A 17,953-nucleotide genomic window follows, 5' to 3' on the forward strand; every position below is an offset into this window, starting at 1 on the left:
AGACCGAAGACAAAAGCAGAAGGAGGCATCCCCTGAAAGCTTCAACTTCTCAGACCCAGCATACACCACCAGAGAAGAGGGTCAAGCTGGCCGGAGAACTCGAACACCTGAGGCTTTCTCTCCCTTGGGCTTTGCAAACCTCCCAGGGGCCAGCCAAGGCAGAGATATTTCGCAGGCGGCCGCCCAGTAGCGGAGAGACGGGCGGGCGCGGGTGGGGGCCTGGCAGCGAGAGAGGCGCGCGGGGGTGGCCCCCTCCCAACTGGAGCCCGGCTAAGGGGCAAGGCCGGCGGCTCGGCGGGGACTCTAAGCCGCAGGCTGGGGTGCGGCTGGGGACTCGTGGCGCGCCCGCACTCCAGGGGCCCTCCGCAGCTTCCACCTCTCCGAGAGACCACGGTGAGGGGACGCCGGCATCCCGGGCGCGGGGGGCGTTGGGAGACTTGGCGGCGACGGTGGGCTGTGCGGAAAGGCCGGGCGGACGGGGCGTCGGAGCCCTGCTGCTCTCCGCGCCTTCCCGTCGGGAGGCGGACTCTGCGTGGCGGGAGACCCGGGTCCGCGCGTTTCCCCAGCCGCGGGCGGGGGGCGGAGCTGCCTGCCTCGGACACCACGCCCGTTCGGGGGCGGCGACCGGGACGGCGGGGAACCTCCAGCAGGTTCGCTCGGGTTCTGAGGCTGGGTGGCCGGACTCGCCGGAGGTCTAAGGCGCATGACGTTTGGTCCGTACCTGACCAGGGGTGTCAGTGAGCTTTGTCCCACCTCTGCCCTGTTGCGGTGCCCAAGGGCGCGAAGTCCCTCAGTTACAAGGGAGAAGTCAGGGTGTGTACACAGGCCCCGGCGCCTCCCGGGAATCTCGGGATCCCCACCTCTGGGCTGAACCCCTGTGGAGGCTCTGAGGCTGTCTTGGAGGACAGTTCCTAACTAAACTGAACTGTGAAACTGCTGCCGATGTTCTAGAAGACCCCCTCTGCATCTGGGAAGGTCTAGACTGGGTTGGGTTGAAGGACCAGAAGCTGGGAGAGTCTGTCCATCACAGGAGTTACCTCAATGAGGAGAGTGGACAGGTGAGGTGAGTTTTCTGCTTTCATTGTGACCCTCGAGCAGTTATCTGGATTAACCCCTCTGTACTCAGGGGGCCAGGACAAGTGTCCAGAGTAGGTGCATATCCCCCCAAAAGGGGAGGGTGCAGATGAGCTTTCAAAGCGCTCTAACTCCAGAGTCTGTGCCTTCGTTAACCCACAGACCTGAACTGCATCTTCTGCCCACCTCAGGGTGTGGAGGACACCAAGTCCCGGCCTTGGAGACCCTTTCTCCTAGGGGTCTAGGGCTAGAAGCTCCAGGGTGCCCTATCTTGGCATGCGGGGGCTCTGCGCCTTCTAGAATCATCCCAGCCAGCAAGACAGGGCACTAGGCAGTGGGGTTTGGCTGCCTGGTATTGACTTTCTCTAGAAGATCTAGGCTTTAGCCATCTCTGTTCTCAAGCCCCGGGTAAATGAAGAGAAAATGAGGGCCTTAAAGTGTGGGAAGGCCTGGAAAGGGAACCCAATAAAGGGAACCAGGTAATGCACTGCTAGGCTTCAGGCTCCAGGGAGGACAGATAAAGGGGTGCTCCCAGGGAAGTCTTTTAAAGCCCCCGGCCCTCCGCAGACCGTGCCACAGCTCTGCTTCCCTCTAGAACATGAGTGTATCTCTATCCCTGTGGGTCAGGCTGGGGTGCAGATGGGTAGTGCCTACTGGGAGCTCTACTGCCTGGAGCACGACATCCAGCCCAGTGGCACTATGCCCAGCAACAAGGCACTGGGGAGCTGCGCCGACTCCTTTCAACACCATCAGTAAGACAGGGCTGGCAAGCACGTGTCTGGGACTGTCTTTGTGGACCTGGAGCCTTCTGTCATAGGTGAGTGGGCACTTGGTGGGTTCCCCACCCCCAGCCCATATTCTTGCCATCCCCCAAATCAGCTGGGAGCTCTGCTTAGGGGAAAAACTCTTGGAATGCAGGCAATCACCAGCCAAGAACAACAATAAGTTCTGTTGCTTTTGTCTAGACTCTGTCTTCAGGAGGGGTCCTGCGGGCTTCCTGTGCTGAGAGGGAGATTAGTCAAAGAGCTCTGCCTGGGAAACCACTAGATGTTTGAGTCAGGGGTCAGACCTAGAAAGAAGACTACAGAAAAGAGTGGATATTAAAGCAGAATCTTTAAACTTCCCTTTCCCTACCCTCAGGCTCTCAGGGATAACATTGCCTAAGGAACTGGGTGCTGAGTTTAACTGAAATGGGTCCCTTAATAGGATGTGGACCTGTGTGAACTTGGCTGTTGTTGGCTCTCAAGGGGTTCTCTGCTTCCTCCTTTCTGCGTCTGGATTTCCTCAGTTTCTTGTTCCTGAAAACGTCACCCCTCTTCCATCTTCCTAAAGACGTTGTTATAGATGTTGAACTGTGGACTGGGTTTTCTGCATTAGTCTGTGTTCTTATTCCAATCAAAAGTCAAATGAGATTCCCCTGAACACACCACTGATTCCTTACTAAGCAGAATGAAGTGGCTATGATGAGAGGGAAGGGACTGCAAAAGGGACCCCCGAACTTTCCCCCTCACAGCCCAGGTAGGACTGGCCTTTACAAGTGGGCCTCGGGAGTGCTGTGTGCCCGTCAGGCCCTGCTCTTCGGTTCTACGTGGGGGAGCTCAGCAGCAAAGGTCCTAGTGCCTGTGTGGAGGAGACCTTTCCTCCGCACAGGATAGGGTAAGAACTGGCAGGTATAGGCAGCTCTTCTACCCTGAGCAGCTGATATCTGGCGAGGAAGATGCTTCCAGCAACTCTGCCCGAGGCCACTACACTGTGGGGAAGGAGATCCTCGATCTGGTGCTGGAGTGGATCCAAAAACTGGTGAGCAGACCAAGTGCCCTTGGCACCTGGGAGGCTGGACTTGTGTGGAAGCAAGGGGAACCACAGGCCTATGGCTGGTGCTGGTTCCTCTGGCCTGTTTGTCCACTTGCTTCCTCTAGGGGGAGCTGCGTGTCCTGGGTGTGGATCTAGGGTTAGAAGTCTGAGTAACTTGCTCTGCCCTGAGCCTGTGGACTCTGGCTTCTGCCCTGCGGGTTCCTTGCTTTCTCAAGCCTGATTGTCTGATCCAAACCTTGTTTGATTTTTGATCCATCTCCAGCCCCAGCAGGTGGGAGGAAGCTGCCTCAGAAGCTCGGCTTGTTGTTCTTGGACTCCTAAGCAGGGCTTTCCAGCTGGGAGAGGCTCCTCTTAGCTTTTAGCCACTTTTCCAGTTTACCCTATCCCTTGCCTGAGGCCGGGAGAGCCAGGACCAAGGCCAGCTAGGAGCCAGTACTTTGGCACTGGCCCTCTAGAGGGATTGTCCAGACATACTCTCTGCTGCTCAGAGACTGAGGGCTTGCGGGTGACCTGAGGAATGGGATTCTGTGTGAAAATATGACAAAGCACCCCCTAAGCTTAGACCTTTCTTAAAAAGGAGAATTTCTTTTAGTTGTCAATTTACATAAAGCCTACTTATTTTTTGCTTTAAAAAATTTATTGTATATTTATTGTATATAATATATATTTATTGTATATAATATATATAATTGTATACAACATATTAGTTTCAGGTATAGGACATAATGATTTGATATATGTAATATTGCAAATGAAGGACTTTTATATTGTTACTACTCATGTGTCTGGTATAGTCTGATGCTTTTCTAGTCCAAGGAACAGCTACATCAGAATCACCAAGGGTACTTGTTAAACCTGCAGGTTCCTGGGTTCCAGTCTGAGGTTGGGCCTGGATACCACCACCACCAGTCCCAGTCCCACTCTTCTGCAACTAGGTGGCAGAGCTACAAAGCTGAGAGGGCTCAGCTCTCTGACTACAGATCCGATGTCCACCTGACCCTCATCTCCCCTCCCCTCACCCCTGACACTTCACACACACAGCACTGCCCTTCTAGGTCATCTGTCTCCCCGGAACTCCAAGCCTCTTGTAGGTATTCTCTTCTCACATCTATAGAGGTGAAGCAACAGAGCATGAGAGAACTTTCTGGAGTGATGGAAATTTCTATATTTTGATTGGTTTGATGGTTCTATAGGTATATACATTTGTCAAAGCATTCACTGTATGTATTATAATATGTATACAGTTAAGTATAAATTATGCTTCAAAGTTTTGTCTTTTTTAAGTATAGAAGTGAATACAGTTGTAGTTAGGTCACAATAGTTTTGTAGACAGGAAAGAGTCCTGTCAGGAGAAGAGGGCTGGGGACAGATGATAATGCCATCTGCATCCTTAACAGTGTTATCTCCTACCCTAGACAGACCAGTATACCGGGCTTCAGGGTTTCTTGATCTTCTATAGCTTTAAGGAGGACACTGGCCCAGACTTCACCTCTCTGCTGATGGACTGTGGCAAGAAATCCAAGTTGGAGTTTGCTATCTACCCAGCCTCTCAAGTGTCCAAAGCAGTTGGTAAGTCCATCCTTACCACCCATACCACCCTGGAGCACTTGGACTATGCCTTCATGGTAGACAATGAGGCCATCTATGATATCTGTCACTGTAACCTGGACATCAAGTGCCCTACCTACACCAACCTCAACCAGCTCATGGACCAGATTGTCATCCATCATTGCCTCTCTGCATTTTGATAGTGCCCTCAATGTGGACCTCACAGAGTTCCAGACCAATCTGGTGCCCTACCTCTGCATCCACTTTCTGTTGGTGACCTGCTCACACATTGTCTCAAATGAGAAGGGCTATCATGAGCAGCTCTTGGTGTCAGGGATCACCAATGCCTGCTTCAAACCCTCCCATCAGATGGGTCAAGTGTGACCCTCACCATGGCGAATACATGGCCTGCTCTGCCATGGAGATGTGGTACCCAAGGATGTGAATGCCACCACTGCCACTCTCAAGACCAGGTGCATCATCTGGTTTGTGGGCTGGTGTCCCATGTGTTTCAAGGCAAGTTAGGGATAAAGGGAGGGATTAGCACGTGTCCTGTGTAACCACTGAGAGGGGAGATTCCTTTAGAGCTGCAGGCATTAAAACATGCACTAGGGATTGGGAGAATCAGGCAAATAACAGCGTTAGAGGCTGTCTTTAACTTTTTTTTTTAATTAATTAATTATTTTTGGCTGCATTGGGTCTTCATTGCTGCGTGCGGGCTTTCTCCAGTTGTGGTGAGCGGGGGCTACTCTTCGTTGCGGTACATGAGCTTCTCATTGCGGTGGCTTCTCTTGTTGTGGAGCGTGGGCTCTAATGCGCTCAGGCTTCAGTAGTTGTGGCTCGTGGGCTCTAGAGCGCAGGCTCAGTAGTTTTGGCGCACGGGCTTAGTTGCTCCGCGGCATGTGGTATCTTCCCAGACCAGGGCTCGAACCTGTGTCCTCTGCATTGGCAGGCGGCTTCTCAAGCACTGCGCCACCAGGGAAACCTGGTTGTCTTTAACTCAATAGATCTCAACTTGTCTAGAGCCCAGGCCTTTGGTCTGTACACCAGGTTCAATTCTATTTGAAAACTAGCCTTTATGAAAGGAAAGTATGTTTCATGTTTCTTAGCCTGGTATATAGGCATTCCCTACACTTGCCAGTCAGATTGGGGGCAGTGATTTCATTGTTCATGTGTGCCAGGGACATACCCATTTAATATGGCTCCTGCTCAGAAGGGAGTGCTTTTGGAAGCACAGAAAGTCCTGCCATTCAGATAATGGGCAAAACAGGGGTCAGAAGGTGTATGAATACTGTCTCTTCCTTTTGAGTAATTTGTTTATGCCCCACCCTTTCATCAGTTCACATTCCCAGAGGGTACTGGGCATATGGCCTAGTTTAAGTTTTATAGGTTTTGTTTCAGGGTGAGCCTAGAAAGATTAAAGGTGGCAACTGTGGCATTTAGAAAATATACAGCTTTCCTGCCCCATTACACTGCTGCAGACATGACCGCAATGGGAGGGGAGGCAGGGACTCCTGGTCATAAAGATAATAGCAGCTTGCTAGTGTTGAAGAGTTGTCCTGTAGCTCAGAACAAAGGGGTAGGGGATCTGGGAGGCTGACTTCATTTCTCAGCTCCATGTTAGGAAAGCTTCAGCTATTCAAAGGAAGAATAGGTTGCCTTCAGGAATTGCTAGTAAGCTTGCTTTCCTTGGAAGCATTAAGGGGAAGTTGACCTTGTTTTTTGTTTTTTTTTTTTTAAACACTGAATGTCAAATACATTTGCACTGAATATCACGAAGGAACTGGCCTTGCCAAGATCTGAGGGCAGAGCAGACTTAATCTTGTTTGAAGAAGCCAAGAAGGCCAGTGTGGCTGGGGCAGAATGAGCCAGGGGGAGATTAGGAACAGCTAGGGCCTTATGGACCATAGTCAGGATAGCAGTGAAGCCAAGTTACCACGGCAACCAGTCAAAGTTCCTCTTTCATGTCTCTTAAGAATCAGGGCATGGACCAGAGGCAGCACAGGAGCCTCCCAGCATCCTAGTCTGTAATTTAATGACAGGGTTCCTTGTTTGTTCTCATTCCAAGAAACTGCTAGGGAGCAGTTATAAAGTATAAGTAGAATGAGGGTGATGATATAACTGGGCCAGTTCAGTTTTTGTATTCTTTATGTTCTCTTCCACTGCAGCTTTTCCTGCCTTTCCATGAGAAAGAAGCCAACTCTAGCCAATGGCAGCAATCTTGATGGTGACCTTCCCTAGGAGCCCTGGCCGGTGATGACATGTTCATCTTTCAGAACATGGGCTTCACTAAGGATGTGGGCAACAGGTTTCTGGTCTGTGCAGACTGTGAAATCGGACCAATTGGCTGGCATTGCCTCGATGACAAGAACAGTTTCTATGTGGCCATGGAAGGGGTTTCCCGTGAGTAACTGAGGGGAAGGGAATCAGCTCCACACCCAGCTGTAACGGCTGCACCTCACAAGAACTGGCATTTAACCTGGTATAACTGCAACTGCCTTCTCTGTACTAATATAAATTATGAATATCAACATGTCCAGTTGAACATGCAGAGAGCTAATCGTGCTTCCTCAAAGCCTCGAGTGCATGCCTCTTGCTTAGTTTGCTTTGCATCACAACATTTCTTAATTTCCCTTTCCCCCCAGTTTTAGGTCCCTGGGGTACTTTCACAAACTAATTCTCCTGCCTGGTATTCTGCCTGGGCTCTCTTTTATCCAGGAGCTCCCTTGTTTCTTGCTCTAGAACGGCAGTATTCAACCTTTTAGCCACAGTGACATATGAGAAGTGATGCTCATGTGCTGATAGTTGAAACTCCACCTTTTTCCTCTCTCATTCAAGAACACATACGAGTGTCTGAGAATGACTTTTTCTTATGGCTAACTTTATCTACAGTAATTTACCCTTTTTAAAAGTAAAGCATTTACAAACCAGTATTTAACTGCTAATCAGAAACACATTACCTTGGACACATTTCTTGGAGTCAGAATGGAGGGTATGGGATATAGAAGGGATAGGCCTTTGCCATATTATACATGAGTTTATAGGTTTGTCTTATCTGGACAAGTGACTCTTCATTTGCTCTTAGGAGAGACTCCTTTAATGGATAGTGTCATCATTTACTGAACGTACTGGGCATGGTCCTCTCTGAGTTTGGGTTCATTTGGAATCTCTATACCAACCCAGAATACAAACTTTCCATCAAATGCCTCTATTTATAGCTGTAGGGTTGCTCTAACAGTTTGATGTTAGCAGCAGTTTGATGTTCAATATTATTTTCAGTTGTTCTGTCATTTCTCTTCTGAAATGACTCACCATCTTAGAGGGAATCTATATAACCAGGTTTTAGGTATCCACCCATCATCCCTACCTCTAAGATTCAGTAGACCTAGAATTGAAGTGACGACTAAATAGAGACAATCTGCAGTCCATTCCTTTGCATCTGTTTTCTGGTTGCTTCCTCCTTCCTCTCCACAGAGCTTACTCTAAGTGTTCCCCAATTAAAGTATGGGCCTTTTGCAACCAGCCTACTCCCCTAGAAAGGCAGCTTCCTTCCCCAGTCATAGCCTCAATGAGCTCTAGTAGAAAATGAGAGAACTGTTGTCCACGATTATGGCATTTGCAGGAAAACAAGAACAAAAACGAGAATTATCCACTCAGGTCATAAGGAGCAAAACCAAGCAGATGCCTCTTGGTGCATATGGTCCCTCGTATCACAAGCCAAAACCTAGGCAAAGCATTTTTTAAATTAGGCTTTGACTTCTTTCCAATTTTTAAACAGAGATAATACACATTCATTTCAGATAAATACAAAATTGGGTATAGAAATGTTTTTAATCACTCATATTTCCACCATTCAAAGATTGCCAATGGTTATATGGTGTACATCCTTCTCAATGTTTTTCTATATGTACTGGATATAAACATGCATGGTCTTTTAAAACAAATATGAGATCACACTCTTTTATAACTTGCTTTTTCCATTTAACAAAATACTGACTTCCCATGTCAGTAGATATCCATCTATATACACCATTGTTTTTAGTATTCCATTGTATTTCTGTACTATAAATTATTTAAACGATCCACTATTAGATTGTCTCCAGTCTCTTATAAACAACGTGATATAACGTGCAACCTTATAGCTAAATCTGTTCACTCATTCTTAATTATTTCCTTGGCTACATCATTAAAAGTGGAATTGCAGGGCATGCACATTTTCAAGCTTTGCTCTATTGACACGTACTCCTCAAAAACAGCTGTGCTAATTTATTCTCCAGCAGAAGAGAGCATTTCTCTGAACCCTTCCTAACATTGTGTATTATCATTAAAAGAATATTTTGCCACTTTGATAGAAAAAATCTCATTGTGTAATTTGTTAATTTTATTTCTAATGAAAAGTTATATACTTACTGGTCATTTATATTTTTTTTGAGAATTGCCAAACATTATTGCCCCAATAGCCAAAAATATCGAGCTGTTATTCTGCTTTTTCAGTTTTATCTGAAAGAAATAAAGGCATTTAAGCAGTCGAAATTAGACTCTTGCATGTCCTTGGGAAGAATATATAATTTGAAAAAGCAGAAGAGAGCTGAAACCTGAACTTTAGGGTTTGTCTTGAGATATGTCAACTAATTAATTAGTCACTTAGTTCTGCTCTAAGGTGAGAATGTCATCTCTTCATTCCTCTCACATATAATAGGCTCTCAATAAAGATGTGTGAATCAGTTAACTGCTATTTGCTATAGGTAGACAGAGGTAACCCATGCTTGCTGCTGTGAGTATAGAAACCTTCCCGTTAGGGAGAGCAATTGATTTTTCCATGGTTTCTACAAAATTCTTTTTTAACACAGAATCAAAGATGGACAATGGCGTACTGACATTTTACATATTGTTACCATGCTGTGTATGAATGAGGCTACTCCAGTAACTCTAACAAATAACTAATGAGGATTTCTGCTCTTGTAATGGTGGATAGGTAATTTGGACTGACCATCCCACTGAGGGCAACTAGGAAGGCTGGACAAAATATTTTAAAAATCCAGAGGAATCAGAGAGCTAACATGAGTTTGAAGAATTATTGGACCAGGACCATTGAGAAGATGGAGGCCCTGGGAGGTGGGCTTAATGTTACAGGCCACTGTTCTAGCACTTGTCAAACTTGGAGGAGGCAGTTCAGAGGCTGATGTGTGATTTTGACAGCCTTCCAGAAGTAGGGGCCAGAGTCTGTCAAAGGGGAGTAGACCTGGTGAATGCCCCTCACTTTGGTTTGTGGCCCTCAGGCCTTTGCCCCCTAGGAATAGGGGTGAACCAGAAGTAGGGAAGGAAAAGGCTCTCGAAGGGGATTGCAGCTCGGCTTCCAATTATCCCAGTCCTTAAAATTGGATTAAGGTGATCCTAAAGTGGGAGTTTCCCCAAACCCTTGGCATAAGCAAACAAAAACCCTCTCTAGAGGAAAACGTCATCATTCTAAACTTCGAATTGTTTCTGCAAACAATTTTGCTACTAAAATATCCTGAATACAATAAAACACAACCAAGCATATCAAACAACAAAAAACCAGTAAAAAGACAATGGAAGCAGGCCCAAAGAGGATGGACACATTGGAGCTTTCAGACATAGACTATCAAATAACTCCTTAGTCTGTTCAAGGAGATATACAAGTTTTGAGAATTTCAGCAGATACCTGAACATGTGAAAAAACAAGTTAATTCTGGAATATAAAAAAATCCAATAACCAAAATTAAGAATTCAGTGGAAGGAATAACAGATTTGCAAGACTGCACCCAAAACCTTATATAACATTACTGAGAAAAATTAAAAGAAAACAAATTTATGGGGCCATAAAACCAGAGTCCACAGTCTAAATCCATTCAAAACAGCATCTGATTTACTGAGATTCAGGAGTCAGTGAGCTAAGAATGGTTTTCACCTTTTTAAATGGTTATATAAGTACATAATACCCTCAATTTTGCCTCTAAGAGGCAAAACCTAAACTATTTATTATCTGGTCCTTTAGGAAAGAAGTTTGACTCCTCCTGACTAATATTGTAAATATGTCAACTTTCCCCAAACTGATGTATAAATTTAATAAAATCCCAATAAAACCCCAACAGTTTTTTGTGTGTGTGAAATTCAACAAACTGATTCTAAAAGTTAACATGAAAATGCAAAGGACTAAGAATAGCCAAAGAAGCCAGGGAGAAAAACAAGATGGGAGAATTCTTCTGTTAGATAGATATCACAGTCTGTCACATGGATAGAAGACTAATGGAACCAAATAGCTCAGAAACAGACCCATGTATATGGATGCTTGGTTCATGACAAAAGTAGGAGTAATGAGTTTGGGGAAGGGGGCATAAGGAGGTCTTAAGCAATGCTGATAATGTTCTACTTTTTAAACATTTGCATAGTGGTTATGTAATAAGTTGTTAAGAATTGTACACATCTTTTGTGCACTTTTCTGAATATATGTTTTTATAATAAAAAGGCTTTTAGAAGAATGTAACCAATGAATGGTTCTATATAAAGCTCACATTCCTAAACATTAGTTCTTAGACCCTTCATAATTAGGTTACATTTCTTTTCTATTATCTCCTAAACCTATATACATTTAAAAATTAAACCCTTGATTCTGCTTGCTCATCTCTAAGGAAGGTAAGTTCCGTTAAGTGTAGGGACCAAGAATATCCTGTTTACTATTTCATGTTTGGTGCCTGGCCCAATGTCTGCCACATTTTAATAGCTTGATAAATACTTGTTAAGGGAATTTAAACTCCATTGGATGCTATATTACTTTAATGGGACTAATTTAAAGTATTCATGCAAATTTTTATTTTTTTTAATAAATTTATTTTATTTTTGGCTGTGTTGGGTCTTCGTTGCTGTACGTGGGCTTTCTCTAGTTTCAGAGAGCGGGGGCTACTCTTTGTTGTGGTGCATGGGCTTCTCATTGCGGTGGCTTCTCTTGTTGCAGAGCATGGGTTCTAGGTGCGTGGGCTTCAGTAGTTGTGGCAGGCGGGCTCAGTAGTTATGGCTCATGGGCTCTAGAGCGCAGGCTCAGTAGTTGTGGCATATGGGCTTAGTTGCTCCACGGCCTATGGGATCTTCCTGGACCAGGGCTCAAACCCACGTCCCCTGCATTGGCAGGCAGATTCTTAACCACTGTGCCACCAAGAAAGCCCTCATGCAAACTTTTTAAATGGAGTTAGGGATTAGAGTGAATTATATTTCTGATGCAGGAATAGTGGGTTAGAAATTAGGTACTGCACTTTTTTCTAATGCCTTTTGACAAAGAATGAAAACAGATGCAATACAGGATCATGCAGCGTGTACATCAGTGTGACTATGACTATGGCTAAGTCTTCAGAAAATAAAGGTGTTAACTTCAGCGGTGCCAATCTTTCAATTGTGATCAAGGATTCCTGGACTATGTGTCTAAATGTCAGAATTTAGGGTGAAGTGGCGGAAGTGTCCACCAAATTCATTTCATGTCTATCGAAACTTGAAATGCATTTTGCTCATGTATTATAGAAACAATGTCATCCATGAGTAGTTTTGTAGCCTATGATATAAACTATATGTACCCAAAACACGATATTGTAACAAATGATTCTAATTTGACATGCTAGGAACATGTCCTCTGTTACAAGTAGTGCAGGGTCCCTGGTGACCCCAGACAGTCTATTTCAGATTAGGAGCCAGGATAGAACTATGACCTGGGGGAACTAGTGAGGAGCTGGAATGTAGGCTGGGGACATTCATGGTCCTAAGGAGGTAAGGAGAGAGTGATCAGTTCCCACAGGTTTACACATTATCTTTTCCTCCCACTTTGTCCTGAACAAGCTCTGGTACGAGATGTGAAATAGGGGTTGGGTGGCTGTTGGAGTTCCATTTTAGGGAGGAGTTGTCCCTATCAAAGGGGAGGTAAATTTCAAGATAAGACAAAAGGGCTTTCAATAGAAAGTGAGCTCACCCAACTTGGGCACCTACAATAAGGTAACCACCAATTGTAAGTAATTCAGTCATTTGAAAGCAGGTTCTGCCTGTACAGCCTAGGCACTGGCTCAAGAATGAATCGCTGAGGCATGGTCCTGATGTCCCCCTGTTTACCTTGATTCTTTACCACTCCAAGAGCAGGATATTCTTGTTCCCACAAAGCCACTCCATTTTATCCCCCCCTCACCCCCCTTGCCCAGACTGCACTTTTTGGTTGTCATTTCAATTCCATATCATTTAACTGCTATGTGATGGGGGAAATACTATGTATAGGGAAAGGATGCAGGCTTATCAGATTCCTTAGATTGCTTCAAAATTAGAGTTAACCACGAGCCTTTCCCGCTGAGCTTTGGAATATTTTAAATTCCTGGAGAGCTATGTGAAAATGATGTGTCTGCAATGGCGCCGGGGTTGAGATGAGGGGTGTGAGTGAAAATAAAGGCAACTTCATCTTAAACGGAGTCAGGAAGCCCTGAAGAGGGAGCTCTCACCCACCTGCCACTTGTTGCAGCCTGCATAACCAGCAGCAAGAAGGAAGATAGAATGCTACTTTCCTTCTGGTATAAGGGAGGACATTTTTCACACAGCAATTTTATCTCCTGCTTTTAAGAAAAAGGAAGGACGATCCCTCCTTGACCCAGCAGCAGTGCACTAACACTTGTACCCAAAGAGAAACTGCCATAACCTCTGACCCTGGCTCTTCTCCAATGCACGTTTGTTCAAAACAACTCAAGCATTTCCTCCTAAAACCTAATAAAAGCAAGCCCCTTCTCCTTTGTTCTTCAGACTTGCCTGTGATTCACCATAGCTTGCCTGTCCTGAATTGCAATTCTCTGCTACTCCCAAATAAACCCATTTTGCTGGTAAAATAACTAGCTGCTTTATTTTTGTGGTTGACAATGCCTACTGCTGATCTAATGCTCTTCCAACTGCAACACAAATTAACTATGACATCTAGTTCTGATATAAAGTTGCTTTGGAATAAACTGGGAATAGAATCGCATTAAATGTAGTGTCTCCCAAATCATATATATACATTCTCTTATAGTCCTTAGAGCAAATTTTACTACTTTTATTCAGTGATTCATTAAGTCAGAAAACACTGAGAACTTACTACAAAATAAGATTATGCTGGGCACTGATAACACGAAGATGAATAAAGATACAATTATAGTCCTCAAGGATTCAGATTATTTGGTACAAGTAAACAGATAAATTACAATACTACGTGATAACTTTGGTGTTTGTTTACCTTGGCTGTACTACAAGATTACAAATCCCTTTGCAAACCAGAATGCTGTCTCTCTCTCCTTCCTTCCTTTCTTCTTTCCTTTCTCCCTCCGTGCCGGGTCTTAGTTGCAGCAAGTGGGATCTTTAGTTGCGGCATGTGAACTCTTACTTGCGGCCTGTGGGATCTAGTTCCCCGACCAGGGATGGAACCCGGTTGGGAGTGCAGTCTTACCCATTGGACCACCAGGAAGCTCCTGTCCTGTTCTTTTGTACTCAAGTGCACGAGATAGTGTTGGGCATAAAGCAGGTGTTCAATTGGCACACTTTACTATTCATTTCTGTTCAACTTTTTTTTGTTTAATTTTTAAATTTTACCTATTTTATTTTTGGCTCTTTGTTGCTGCACGTGGGCTTTCTCTAGTTGCAGCTAGCGGGGCCTTCTCTTGTCGCGGAGCACGGGACTCTGGGCACGAGGGCTTCAGTAGTTGTGGCTTGCGGGCTCTAGAGCGCAGGCTCAGTAGTTGTGGTGCACAGGCTTAGTTGCTCTGCAGCATGTGGGATCTTCCCGGACCAGGGCTCAAACCCGTTTCCCCTGCATTGGCAGGCGGATTCTTAACCATTGAGCCACCAGGGAAGCCCCCTCTGTTCACCTTTAAAATCACTTATGGAGTGCCTGCTCCCTGGAAAGTACTGCCAGATATGTAACAGCTATTGCAATGATTATATACTGTCACAAGAAAGATTTGGGCTAAAAGATACACTAACTTAAAAGTTTCACCTTCACCCTGTCAGTTCGGATTTTCAGTGGTCAGTTTAAGTGGTTTTGCTATTTCATTCCAAAAAAGCATAGCTCCGCTTTGCCGAAAATCTGATTTACGCTTTCGCGTCCAGCAGCTAACTTTCTGACGCCTGGGGAGCCCCGGCCTCAGCGCGCGCTTGTGCGCATGCGCACGCACCCTCGCCTCTCCAGGGGCAGCTGGCGCGCGGGCGCACACGCCCTCGCCTCGCGTTGAGCGTCCGACCCCAGCCCCCGGCGCGGGCACCGACAACCTCCAGCCACCGGTGTCCGCGGGAGCGCGCGGACTGGCGGGCGCGCCGGGCTGTTGGGTGGCTGCGAACCGGCGCCAGCCATGTCAGCCTCAGGAGTGGCGGTGCTGCTGTCTTGGCTGAGCTGTTGCGGCTCGGCTCTGTGGAGGTAAAGAGACGCCAGTCGCGGGCAAGGGGGGCGCCCCTGGGGCCGGACAGGCGGGGACCCACCCCGGCGCCTCAGCGTCCCGGGGCCAGGCGCTCTTGTAGACCACAGCCTGGTCTCCCAGTTCCCCCAACACCAGCCCCGGCTCCCCCCGCCCCTTCCGAGAGTTTTCAGTGAATGAGGGCGGGAAATGAGGGCACGCTGTTAGGACTTGGCTGTCTCCTCAAGTTCCCGCCGTAGGGTCGCGGTACCTTCACGTCGCCATCCCCTGGACCCCACTGCACCCTTTTGCCAGAGGGAAGAGAAGCACAGGAGAACCAAAAAGTCTCCACCAGAAATGGCGGGGGCGGGGGCGGGGCGGGGGGTGCGGGCGCTTCGCTAGGGTAACAGGGTAGTTGATGGTTTACATTAGGTAGTTGTGGTTGAATGATTTGTGAGAGAGTGCTTTATAATATACACTCTACAAACGTAAGGGTATGTAATTCCCGCATAAAGTGGGTTGATTTGGGGAAGGAAAACTTTAAAGTTCTGAGAGATCCTCCATGCAAGTTTGCTTTTTGGTCAACATTAGGTGACTACTGGATTGGAAAGTGTATCAAAATATTTTAGATTTTCAACACAGGTTAAAATACAGATGATTAACTAGAAAAATCAGATTTTGCGACTATTCTGTTTAATGGAGGCTTTGCTATTACAGTTATTATTACCTTCTAACATTAAGATGTAAGGATACCCACAATAAATCAAACTATTATAGAGGTTTCAGAAGGAAGGGATCCATGGCATCTCAATGGACAGATGGAGAGTTCAAATAGAGTGAGAGTAGCCGTTGGAAAGGATTATTGAAGTACTGAGAAAAAGTTAAAACGTAGCATTCTGACAAAACTTTGTAAACCTTCATTTTCTTCTTTATAAAATGATGATGATTAAACCTGTCTCATGTGGTTGTTGTGAGGCTTGAATACAATGATATATTTCAAGCTCTCAACACATGCCTGTATCAATAAATTATGGTAGCTGATATTATTCAGGTTCACCTGTGAACCTAGGGAGTTTATAACGTTTGTTATGTTGTACACCAGAAGTCATCAACTTTAGCATAAAGGACCAGATATTAAATATTTTAGGCTTTTCAGTCAATGCAGTCTATATTTTAGCCACTCAACTCTGCTATTGTAGGGGACAGCATACACCAACAATAGTAAACAAAGGGCTTGGCTGTGTGCAAATACAAATCCGTTTACAAAAACAGATGGGATTTGGCCCAAAGAACGTAGTTTGCCAACTCCTGGTGTACATTCATAATTAAGGAAATGCTAAATTTCAGTTAGAGGTTAGAGAAGACAAAAATGGTATTTTTTTATCATGGTAGTCACAGATTCCCTGAATTTTAGTTCTTAATAAGGTGTGCTTTTAAAGGACAAGATTTCTTAAACTTAATATAATGAATTGTATTTTATTGTTAGCCTTTGGGGGGTGGGGGAGTTGAGAATTCCAGGGTAGATGTTTTATTTAAGAACTATATCCCTGCTCCGAGGTCTTAGAGGTATTTACTTAAAATTTCTACCAATGTTACTGAACTTGGGTCTGCTTGCTGCTGCGCAGTAAATCCAATCTACTGACACTGGGTTGTGGTGAAGGAAAGTTCAGCATTTATTGCAGGTACAAGGAGGCAATAAATGCTCAAGACCTGAACTCACCAATGGACTTCAGGGAAGGGTTTTTAAAGACGGTTTGAGGGTGAGGGACTCAGGGTATATGATTAGCTTGTGCACAATTCTCTTATTGGTTGTTGGTGAAGTAACAGGGTAGTATTTTGGGAATCTCAGTCATCAGCCTTCTGGTTCCAACCAGTCTGGAGTCTATGTACTGGTGGTCAGCATGCAGTTAACCTCTTCCTTCTGGTGGGGGTTTTAGTGTCTGCAAAACAACTCAGGAATGTGCATCAGGCACTGTTATCTATATCCTTCAGGGAGGCACTAAAGATTTTGTGACTGCTATATGGCTGATCTATTATTTAAATTGTTACCAGCTCTTGTAGCCCAACTGCTGTTGTTTGTTACTTCGTGTTCACATTCTTTCATTAATGCTTGAGCCAGCCTTTTGAGACTCAGGGGAGGCATGGGAGACTAAAGCTTTTCTATAAGCAAGAGGCAAGTAGAGGATGTAGGGGGGAGAAGTCTGTCCCAGGAAGGCCCCATAGGGTCCTGCTTGGTTACACTAAGAGTATTAACATTTGGTTTTTGATATTTATTATCCCAATGGAGTTGGTTTTCTTAAATGATCTAAGGTAGGAATGCAGTTCCTTCTTTTTCCTTGTGGATCCAGATCTATTTTTCACCTCCATTTTCCTCAATTGATCTGACATATCACCTCTGTCCTATACAAAACTTCCATATGGACATATGCCTACTCTGAGTTTACTATTCTGCTCTGTTCCATTGGTCAGTTTGTCTATTGATGCACCAATAAGACAATGTTTTAAGTCATCATATCTAGTAGGGCAAGTCTTCCCTATTCTTTTTGAGAAGAGTTCTGATCATTCTTGGACTTTTACACTTTAACATAAGTTTTAGAATCAGATTGTCAAGTACTATGAAAAACTCAGGATTTTGCTTGGAGTTGCAGTGAATCTGTTTCTATAGATGGGAAGAAATGACATCTATATGAATATTAAATCTTCCTATTCAGTGAGCATTGTGTATCTCTATTTAGATCTTCTGTAGAAATGGGTTCTGTTTCCTCCTTTTCAATCTTAATTTATTTTTCTTATCGTATTGGCTAAGGCCTCCAACACAGTGTTGAATAGACATGGTAATAGTGGCATCCTTCTCTCATTCCAAATTTTTAAGGGGATGGTACTAATTGCCATCTAGGATATTGTTTGCTCTAGGTGTTCTGTAGATGGTTTTTATCGTGGTTAAGAAACTTTCTTCGCATTTCTTCTTTAGTAAATTTTTTAAATTATGAATTTATATGAAATTTTATTATTTTTTTTACCTATTGAAACAATTGTGTTTTATTCCCTCTTTAAAATGTGTGGTGAGTTTCATTTGTAGAGTTTTCTAATAAAATCATCTTTGCATACATAAGATAAGT

At 44.9% G+C, this 17,953-nt stretch overlaps 1 protein-coding gene and 1 pseudogene across 1 annotated transcript in view; both read left to right on the forward strand.

Annotated features, from left to right (window-relative positions):
* Positions 1–1,713: 1,713 nt before the first annotated feature.
* Positions 1,714–14,568, forward strand: LOC137760753 (tubulin alpha-1C chain-like; annotated as a pseudogene).
* Positions 14,569–14,697: 129 nt separating this feature from the next.
* CATSPERE (catsper channel auxiliary subunit epsilon) overlaps positions 14,698–17,953 on the forward strand; it is a 271,733-nt gene continuing 268,477 nt past the window's right edge. Inside the window, exon 1 of the mRNA XM_068538508.1 lies at positions 14,698–14,857. Within this exon, the coding sequence (XP_068394609.1) occupies positions 14,793–14,857 (65 nt within the window). The 5' untranslated portion in view covers positions 14,698–14,792. The remainder of the gene's footprint in view (positions 14,858–17,953) is intronic.

Source organism: Eschrichtius robustus, chromosome 3, assembly GCF_028021215.1.
Source record: "Eschrichtius robustus isolate mEscRob2 chromosome 3, mEscRob2.pri, whole genome shotgun sequence".
Classification (NCBI taxonomy): Eukaryota; Metazoa; Chordata; class Mammalia; order Artiodactyla; family Eschrichtiidae; genus Eschrichtius; species Eschrichtius robustus.